Source organism: Gasterosteus aculeatus, chromosome 7, assembly GCF_964276395.1.
Source record: "Gasterosteus aculeatus chromosome 7, fGasAcu3.hap1.1, whole genome shotgun sequence".
NCBI lineage: Eukaryota > Metazoa > Chordata > Actinopteri > Perciformes > Gasterosteidae > Gasterosteus > Gasterosteus aculeatus.
The window spans coordinates 2,144,329-2,154,868 of NC_135694.1; the positions used below are offsets into that span (position 1 = coordinate 2,144,329).

A 10,540-nucleotide genomic window follows, 5' to 3' on the forward strand; every position below is an offset into this window, starting at 1 on the left:
GGTCAGTGTATAGGTAACATTTAGCATGTTTTATTGCTCTGTTGTAAAACCAAGCAGCCCTTCTTAATTAGGCATCCTAGATGTCAAAAAGGCTGTGACTACCATGCTGGTAACACAACATTAGATCTAATGTTGTGTTACAAGGATGGCACTGGAAATGAAAAACTAAACGTCCAATGAGTGCGCATCCTTTTGTCCAGGATACATTGAAAGGCTGCTGTGGTGTGAAAGAGTTAATTTGGTGTGGGCGGGGGGTTCATTTCTGTCCATCAGGATTTGTTGAACCACAATTTGTATAGAAATACAAACATTCACATAAAATCAAAAAAGGTTTTGGGAATGCAATCAATGTTACTACAATATGTGCAAAGTAGATATATACAACTGTCGACAGAAGTGATCAAATGTATAATTATAAAGCTGGTTGCCTGAAGGTTAAATCATATAAACACAGTAGGTAGTAAATTAAATAGCGTGTTATGACGCGTCCAGGCCGCCAGGGGGCGACAGACACCGCGCTGCTGGTTCTGTAAACAGAAGAAGCTCAACGCCACAACAACACGGCTAGCTAGTAGCGTTAGCTCGAAGAAGAGCGAACTTATTTTTTTCTACTAATTGGGAACATATCAACAGGTGAGTCACACAGCTGCCGGTCAGATAACCTCCTTAAGTACTCGTTTAGTTCGTGTGCAGGTTTCTACGATTATTAAATTGCGCGTTAATCGGTTTTAGCTACGTGGAAAACGTCAGCCTGCTAGCTAACATTAGCCCCGCTAGCTTCTGTACGATGGCTGTCAAAGTTATCAACTGACAACGGCTTATTTTTGGTACAATTTGTCGAATCGCTGTATGCAAAGAGGCGGATACGTCACAAGTATCGATGTGTAATCGTGATTTAGGCGTCGTTTCCATCTTTATCACCGAAAGCTAGTTGAGGCTACAGTTAGCTAGCTATAACATAAACTAGCCCCCGTGAGTTTCATCGTGTTAATGTCGGCTTTTTACTGGCAGGAAGTGGATTCTTCTGATGTTTCCGTCAGTTCTTCTGGACATAACAGACATTTAGGGGTGTACATGGTAGGGTGTATGACGTGGTTAAAGAGGCTCCCTTCAATAACGTAATAACCTGCATGGTAACGTTAATATGGAAGGACTGTCTGCTGGTAACTAACGTTAATGTACAGTAGTGCGTGACATCACTGCTAGACGTGAATCACAAGTCGCAGTATTTCATCAGCTTGAAGTTAACAAAAGATAACGCAGACCACAACGTGAGGGCTTTTGTGTGTCCTGCTTGCCAAACGGGCAACCCAGGAAAATGAGCTGCGTTACAACTGCGGGAATGCCCGGATGTCCAGCAGCAGCAGCTGGAGATCAGATTCACGGTTCACTCTGCTTTCTAGTGAAAGGAGACGTTTAACAGCGTGTTTTTTTCATTTTATAGTTTTGTTTTGTTTGGTATAATTATACGTGATGGATAGACGCCCATCTGGACACCTGTTAAACCCCATTTCTAGACGGAATACTTTTAAGAGAAGCCAAACCACAGGTACAACCTGCTTTGCCGCAATAAGAAATCTTTAGCGTCACAACCTTTGTCTTCAAAAATGTATTTCCTGTTTTTTTCAACTCAAGAGTCAGTCGGCTGTCACCTCGATTCAAACAAACCCTCCCATCACAGGATTTCAATTCAATTCCCTCGAGCGCCGCTAGCCGAGCATGCATAAAGATGCAGATGCATAAAACACACCTGGCCATAAGCGATAGACAGATAAGACACGTGACACTATTCAGTGGTAATAACCGTGGTGTGTCTCAATAAATTGCGGCCCCTCTCTTTGATCCTGCAGGTACGCTGGAATTTTCTGACACCCACTCGGACATGTCCTATGTCTTCATCAACGACTCGTCGCAGACCAACGTGCCCCTGCTGCAGGCCTGCATCGATGGAGACCTGCCTTTCGCCAAGCGGCTCCTGGAGACGGGCTGCGACCCCAACATCCGCGACAACCGGGGCCGCACCGGCCTGCACCTAGCCGCCGCCCGGGGGAACGTGGACATATGCCGCCTGCTGCACAAGTTCGGGGCCGATCTGTTGGCGACTGACTATCAGGGAAATACGGCGCTCCACCTGTGTGGCCACGTGGACACGATACAGTTCCTGGTCTCCAACGGGCTGAAGATCGATATCTGGTGAGAAATGTGACGCTCAGGCGTGATCAAAGATCTCAGTTAATGCTTCTCCTGGTTTTACCTTTGTGTCCGGGCAGCTTCCCGTTCTTCTTTGCTTTTGACTCCCATACCTGATCTCCTGGGTGCTATCAGCTCACTTTCTATTGGAAATGATTTTTCCTTAAAGCAACAGACTTTGGTCTCATATTGTCGGTTAAGTCGTGGGATGAGTAAGTAATCTGGTAAGAGGCTTTGACGACCGTGGGGTGGATTTGTGGTCTGCGGTTCACAGTTTCACTGCAGTAACGCACTTTCACTTGTCAGTGTTGGTAGCATGGATGTTAATCTATTTGCAAGTGGTTTCATAATTATGACACATTCAAACCCTCGTCTTTGTACCACAGAATGGCTTTTTAATCCATCACGTGTCCGTTAAGGCACTAACATTCAATGCTGAAGGGTGACGCTGCACCTGAAGCAGATATCCGGTGCTGACACATTTAGATATCACTTGAGGTTTGCTTACATGTGGGTTTCGTGGATTGTAATGCTTCTGTGTTGTACCTTTTGAACCTCGTATTCTTGGTTCAGTGACCTGGATAAACCAGTCTACCGTAGTAGCAGTAGTAGTACTACTCTGGTAGCTTGTGGATACCTCAGCATATGGATGTGGTTTTTCCCTTTTCCTGATGTGGATGTTTAGATTCATTGTTAATAAATCCCCTTCACGTATAAATGCGTCCTTCTCTCGTGGTTTATTTTCATTGTTATTGCCTGCCTTCCCTAGACGTTAGTTGGGGAATGTAACCGCAGATACTGTGTGACTTTCTGCTCTGTGGTCTGTGGTTTGTGGATGGCTGGATGCACTTAGTGTGAGTCGCTTTGGATAAAAGCGTCAGCTAAATGACATGTAATGTAATAATGTAATGTAATGAGTGTGTTTGTTGGATTGTACCCCGGGGGCGTTTCCCTTGTGTTGAAGCGCATCGCTAAGTGACAAGTTTGCACGGTTGATATTACATCAATCTATTTCCTTTAGAGTGGGCCGACACTGTATGAATCGTGCTGTTGGGGTGTTATTTACCACAGAGTAGTTGAATTATAGGTCGCTCCTCACGCCTCACGGGGGTTTGTTGGCAGACATTCCGCTGTTTGCTCTCCCTTGATGGTTCAGTGGAAGGAGAGACTTACATTTACAAACCCACCGTCAGCACTGCTGAGCTGTAACGGGAGTTTTGTCTTCCAGTTTGTATTAAGGTTTAGTTACAGTAAGCTTCAGACCAATAAATGAAGTGTTTGACGTTACACAAACGCTCTGACTGTGCAAACAAATGAAACCACAGCTCTAAAAGATAATAATGATTGACTGGAGCTTCAGCCTGCAGGAAATACTGAATGAAAGACATTAACATGAATGACAGACTTTAATTATTCCGCCACTTTTCACACCAATAAATGTGTCTTAAAGCTGTTGATGTTACCTTAAGGCAGCGGTTCCCAAACTTTTTTTCCTGCACACCCCTTTCCATGTCCCAACCGGGTTGGCGCACCCCCAATTCACGCAACAAAACTTTGTTTTATCGTCATATAGAGACTCATGTTTAAACATGCGGAAATAACCACAACACGCATGACAATAACAACATCAACACAGGCTGAATTAAACTGCAATGAATTACAAACGATCCACAACATTAAAAAGAAAAGGCTCCGAAATAGATTAAATAAATAAAAACGACAAGTGCGACAATAAAATTAGCCTACACACGATCCACAACATAATTAAGAAAACAAAGAGCGGCTGAAACATGAAATAAATTAAAAGACTATAAAAGAGGATCCATCTGGAACTTTTCAAGTCTAGCGCAAAAGTCGCTCAGCTTAGACTTAGATTGAGTTCCTTCAGAGCTGAGAAGATGTCCGCTACATAGGCGAGCCTTTTCAGAAAATCTTTGTCATGCATACTGGAGGCCAAATGAAACGGATTATCCTCAAAGAACCGCTGCAATTCGTGCCAGAGTTCAAAGAGCCTTGTCAGCACTTTGCCGCGGGACAGCCAACGCACAAAGGAAATGTTTACTTACTTTCATGCTTTTTTATTGTATGGAAAAATCATTTTATATATGTCAATGGAAAAATCCCACTCAAAAAAACTGACCGCTATTATATTTTTCCTCTCGCGCACCCCCTGGTCGCAGCTCGCGCACCACACTTTGGGAATCCCGGCCTTAAGGGACAGAAAGTGTGTCCTTCAGTGGTCCTGTATAGTCACAGTGTGAGTTGACACATTCTTGCACTCAGAAATCAGTTTTTTTCCCCCCTGGGAACACTGGGAAACGCCCAAGTATTGTAACAGGTGCTGGTTAGGAAGCAGAATGCCATATTTGTACATAATTCCTCACTACAGACAGATCTACGAATGTGAAGCTCAGACATCCGAGTGAACCAGCTGTGAATCACCTGCTCACTGTGACCATCGAGCTCACAACAGCGCTCTGATTGTTTTTATTAACACCCTTGTGTCTCTTTAGTTGGTGGTTCACATCTACAAGGGGTTGGATCAGTTTGGACCCCGTCGCCGGCTGACTTTTTATAGCGCTACAGGCAAAATACAAATCAAACCTGTCGAGTGAGTCAGCGGCGTGCAGGGAGGCGTGGCACAAACTACAATCTCTTCCTTAAGGACGCATTCGTCGACCACACACGTCACTTCCGCCGTCCCAATCTGTCGGCTCCCCCGAACGCGGCCGAGGGCCGCGGCCCTCCAGGAGACACATCGGATCGATCCTTATCCTTCTGCATTTAATTCACTCAGGGCGGTGGCGGCTGATCCGACAGCGCGGAAGAGTTCACTTTTAAATGTAACGTTAAGTAATAGAATTCACTTGATTATCTACCGATAGAAATGTTGTAATATAATATATAACATCTTGGTTTATGAAATCTCTAAAGTGACGTGACGTTGGTAACGGATGTCGTGTTTTTAAATACACATAAGACGATAGAACAAACTGGTCTTAGTAATAACGTTAACTCCGTTATCCCCCAGCCCCGTACAGCCCCTGAGCCAGACTCTCACCTGAACCCCCCCCCTGGGTCCATGTACTGTTTTTATGAACATCAATGTACCAACACACATTTGTAACAAACGAGCCAAGAGCGTCTCACGTTACCGCGAGCCGCTGCGCGCTCAACGGCAGCTCGTCTGTAGTTATTAGTGAAAAGTCACTTTCACACTTAGAGCTCGACGCTGTGACGGTTTTATATATCGTTTATACTTCATGTTCAGACAAGTTATGACCCTGAAATATCACTTTCTCAGTCAGTAACGCTTTCCTTCCTAAATGAAATCAAACGACTCACTTACTTTCCTACTTGCTACTTTGAGCAGCGGAATAAAAAGCTGACGACGCAAGCAGGAAGTCCCCCCCCCCCCTCTACACACCAGCTCCGTTCTCCATATCACACGTTTTCTTCTGAGCTGTGAGTGTTGCAGAGTCCGGTCTGCTGGCTTTCCTTTGTTCTCACGTACTTCAAAAGGGTTTGGGACTCTCATTTGTTACACGTATGTCCTTGGGGGGTCCGGAATGAAGGATGAACACGGGCTTTTATTTAAATGTTGTGTATTTTTCGGTCGGAATGCTCCGGGGAGGGGCTCCCGGTGTCCAGCTCTCCTGTCTGGCGGCCCCCCCTCTCGCCGGACCGCCCCCACTGCATTAAATACCGGGAGATACTCCCCCCCCCCCGAGCCAAACCGTGCCCTCTACCACAGTGTCGGCTGCTCTGCCGGGGCCCCTTAAGCCCCTCACATGGAGCAAAGTGGTGTCTCAAAACCTCAAAGGGCACCACCATCTTTGTGTGTGTGTGTGTGTGTGTGTGTGTGTGTGTGTGTGTGTGTGTGTGTTGACACTTGCCCCTCCCCCCCCCCTGGTTTCTAACAGTGTGTCTGTCGGCTGCTCTGCTCCACAGTAACCACAACGGCTCCACCCCTCTGGTGCTGGCGAAGAGACGCGGCGTCAACAAGGACGCCATCCGTCTGCTGGAAGGACTGGAGGAGCAGGAGGTGAAGGGCTTCAACAGGGGACCTCACTCCAAGCTGGAGACCATGCAGATGGCCGACAGTGAGAGGTGAACCACACACCATACGCTGCACTACTTGCAAGTCGCTGAGTTGTGCCAGACTCTCAATAAAGTTAGAAAAAAACATTTAGGACAAATCTGCGTGAGGAAGAGGAGGAGGGTCCGTGTCGCTAAATACCAACTTTCCAAAGACCACTTTTCCCACCCGGTGTCGCTCCGATCTGCCGGCGCATCGCGAAGAAAACCAACCGGGTGTCTGGATGCTAAATGTTTATATTCTCATCCAAACACAATCACATTCACTCTGTCCGCATAGCGCCGATTATGGGTTTTTGTGTTTTTGTGTTTTTGAACAACGACAAGCCGGAAGTAACGAGGCTGTTTTTAAAATGTAAGGAGTAGAAGTAAAAAGTCGTCTGAAAAATAAATACTCCAGTAAAGTATAGATACCCAAAATTTCTACTTAAGTACAGTAACAAAGTATTTGTACTTTGTTACTTGACACCTCTGCTTGTGACACATAAACCAACACTGATCATTGGCAACACAACAGCCACAACACGCTAACAGGCTAACGCGCTAACACGTCGGCCAGTTGCGAGCCAGTTGGCCAGCGAGCAGCGAACAGCTGATCGGGTAGCCGGTGGTCCTTTTATTGGGGTCAATCAATGAATGAATGTGTTTACTTGAAAAAGCAACACGGCCACATACGGGACACCGTCAGAACCAGAATCTAAAAACCGCGATGTGGATCTTTTGGCCGTACCGCCCAGCCCTAGGGTGGAGCATTGCTCCTGTTAGTAACGGCACTGTCCTCCGTCCGTCTGTCCCAGCGCGATGGAGAGCCACTCCTTACTCAACCCCAACCTGCAGAGCAGCGAGGGCGTCCTGTCCAGCTTCCGCACCACCTGGCAGGAGTTTGTGGAGGACCTGGGCTTCTGGAGGGTGCTGCTGCTGCTGGTGGTCATCGCCCTGCTCTCCCTGGGCATCGCCTACTACGTCAGCGGGGTCCTGCCCTTCTCCACCAGCCAGCTGGAGCTGGTGCACTGAGGGCGGCGGGGAGGACGACTCGGCGGCGGCGGCGGCGGGGGGGAGATCGTGGAATACGGTCTCCTCTGGGATGTGAAATGCAGATATGTGTTGGGTTTGCTGCACAGATCTTTTGCCTGGGTTCATCCAAACGTGAAGTATTGATGGGAGGGGCTTATGTGTAAAACGAACGAAACGCTCTTTCTTTATTAATAACGACAACTTGCAAGCTTGAGGTGATTAGCACCCGCCACGTGTCCCTCACTAAGAACACGATTTAAACATTGTGGAACGTATCTCCTTTTAAAATGAGATCCATGTTGCATTGAGTGAGATAATACGATACTCTTGTTTTAAAGCTGTTACTTTGTCATTTCATTCATACTGTACCTTTTGTTACAAGCTGTGTATTGCTAATGTTTTGTATATTTTACTTTCTGATTGGTCTATTCTGCCCATTGTGTTATTTATCATTTTACCACGTACCCTCTCTTCCTTTTATCATTGTAATCTCTCTGGTTTTAAGGCTGGACACCGTTTGGTTGTGAGCGCGGCAGCGTTGCGTCGCGTAACGGAGGAGGAGGAGAGCAGCGTGACAGTTTGAGAGCTCGCTTCAGGCTTCACGGCATCTCGCTAAAGACATTCCCGCCAGGAGCATGCGCCTCTGTAGTACTAAACATCTTATGTGGGCTTGTGCTCAAACTGTAGCAGATTAACAATGTTTTGCTCTATATTCACTTCATTTTAACGGACTTGTAAGTCACTTGACTCGTACATTTATTTGTTGTGACTTTTCCTGCCTGTTGTTTTTCTGTGTAAATGAGAAAATCCTGTGTGTGATTTGAATCTGCCAACCTTATTGTCAGATTTCTGATTCATCTGATCGATGCATTAATAAATAATGACACAATGTCTTTAATCTGCCCAGTATGATTATTTTCTTTAATAGTATTGTTATTTAAAGCGAATTAATGTATTATTTAAAGCTAATGAATGTGATCAGTCTGACATCTTTTCTGTACAGTTGCTCTGTTTCCTGAAGAAAAAGTGATTTTATGCCACATAATACTTTTTATCTCTTAATCAATAAGGAAATGTCACTCATCTTATCCCAACGTAAGAAAGGTTAACACTGACGGATTTTATTCCTAGAAATATCGGCCTTGTCACTTTATTCTATACAGATATATAAAACAATGAGATATAAAAGCAGCCATAACCATCAGTGTTAACCCGCGAGGGTCCCTCCATTAACTCGGGGTTGAAGAGGAAGCCCCTCATCTGGGGCTTCAGGTGAGACCTCTGGTCTTTACAACTGTACAAAATAATACAATTCTGCCTCAATCTCCTACCATTGCAACATAAAGGTTAACATTGATGGACTTTATTCCTAATAATATCGGCCATGTCACTTTATTCTGGGCTGTTTGGGCAATAAGGTTCCTGAAGCCTATGCAGGCTAAAAGAATGTGAACAGGGAGTAGATTTATTTCTTTATTTTATTAAATAAATAAAAAATAATTTAATCCTCCCAACACTGGTGTAATGACACAATGTATCATTTACTTGGAAGTAACAGACATCCAGCAGGAGAACATTTGTTGCGTGTTCAGACTTTGGACTCTGCGTGGGAACTTTCCAAAGAGGCTTCAGGGATCCGAGAGTTCCCGTTCAGTAGCTGTGCTGCCGCATCTGGATGTGAGACCGCATCTGGGCGGCAGCGGGACCTGGAGCGGCACGTCTTCAAGTGTCCGAGCAGAGAGGGGGCCTTGCGACCCACCACCAGCCCCACCACCAGCCCCACCACCAGCCCCGCCAGCCCCACCAGAAGTGCGCTCGTGATGGGGACGGCAGTCCAGATGTTGTTCTCGCTCTGAGTGGCCTACAAGCGGCAGAACGAGAGGGAGGAAACACAGATTAAGTTAGACACACAGTGAAGATTAAGAAAAGGATGCACGGCACACACCGCATTTAATGCATGCTGTATTCTACACGTGACGTCCCGTCTGTGATATGACGTAACTCGGACTACAGTCGTTGTATTTATTTCATTTATGGAAAAGACACCGCGTTCAGTTCAAACATAAATGTCCCCATTTGATGAACTTCTTGAGCTGCATCTGGTCATTTTACAGGTTAAGAGAGGAATAACTCGACAGGTGAAATATATACTACTCCGGTACCAAAAGATGATCCCTCCAAAGGCCAGGATCACTGTGGCAGTTACGGCCGATCCGCGTGCGGGGGGTGCGGGGTACTCACGCAGTCGGGCACCTCTGTGGTCTGATTGGTGACTTCCATCCTGACAGCAGCAGGAACTCCCCGCGTCTTTTCCGCGATGAAGCACCTGTAGACACCTGCGTCTTCCTTCCGGACCCTCTCGATGCTCAGAGAGAAGTTCCCCGTCCGGAAACAGTCCGGAGACACGGACACACGTCCCCTCTCAAATCCTGTCCTGTTGCCGTTCAGGCTGGACGCTGTAATATTTATGACGAGCGCTCCGTCTTTTTCCCATTTTACGAGCGTCACAGATGCGTCCGTGTTGAGATGACAGTTCAGTCGGACCTGCTCTCCCTCGCGCACCGATTTATCGCCAGCTGCGACAACCTCGAGATTAACCCGCGTGTCCCCGCAGGTGGACTCGTACAGACCGCGGTCATTGATCCACACACCGGCGAGGACAACCGAGGACGAAGTGTTCTTTCCAATCCGTCCATCGTAAGGTCCCTTTCCGATCCAAGTGCCGTTAACCTTCTCGGCCACAACCACCTTGTTGTCTCCCGTCATCAGTTTGGCGCCATCGGGGCAGTTGTCCGTCCTCACTAACTCCACGGAGTCTCCCACTAATGCCACGCGGGCTTCAGCGCGCTGCCATTCGGTGGAAAAGAAGAGAACGAGGACAGATGTCAGCAGACGCAACTTCATTGTCACAGCTGGCTGTAGAGAAGAATGAATGAGGCACGAATCAATGTCCCCTGTGATTGGCTGCTTTAATTCCCGCCTCTAGAACGTTCCATTGGAATCCAGTTTGAAGAAAGGCGGGTTAAAGTCATCAAAAACAGGCGTAGGGTGCCCCCTTGTGGTCATGGATTTAAGCATGCAATGGCAATTCACAGAGGTCCCATTGCTGAAGGTCCAACAAGGAAGTACGACGCGAATCTTCCCTCCGCCTCACACACCGAATTCCGTTATAGTTGTTAAGTCAGCGTCTGGATCAGTTTCATCTGGGTAAAGTTTGGTTTGGTAAAGTTTTATCTGG

General features: G+C 46.7%; 2 protein-coding genes across 2 annotated transcripts; one reads left to right on the plus strand and one right to left on the minus strand.

Moving 5' to 3' along the window:
- The first annotated feature begins 341 nt into the window (after positions 1-341).
- Positions 342-8,200, plus strand: LOC120821308 (ankyrin repeat domain-containing protein 46). The gene is made up of 4 exons (XM_078105426.1): positions 342-633; positions 1,851-2,193; positions 6,142-6,300; positions 7,086-8,200. Exons 2-4 carry the CDS (start codon positions 1,883-1,885, stop codon positions 7,300-7,302), a joined length of 687 nt encoding a protein of 228 aa, XP_077961552.1. The 5' UTR covers positions 342-633; positions 1,851-1,882; the 3' UTR covers positions 7,303-8,200.
- Positions 8,201-8,762: 562 nt separating this feature from the next.
- LOC120821306 (uncharacterized) lies at positions 8,763-10,275 on the minus strand. Its single transcript, XM_078105420.1, has 2 exons — positions 9,544-10,275; positions 8,763-9,163 (listed from the first exon to the last, which is right to left on the minus strand). The coding sequence occupies exons 1-2, from the start codon at positions 10,204-10,206 to the stop codon at positions 8,891-8,893; spliced, it is 936 nt and encodes a 311-aa protein (XP_077961546.1). The 5' UTR covers positions 10,207-10,275; the 3' UTR covers positions 8,763-8,890.
- Positions 10,276-10,540: the final 265 nt, after the last annotated feature.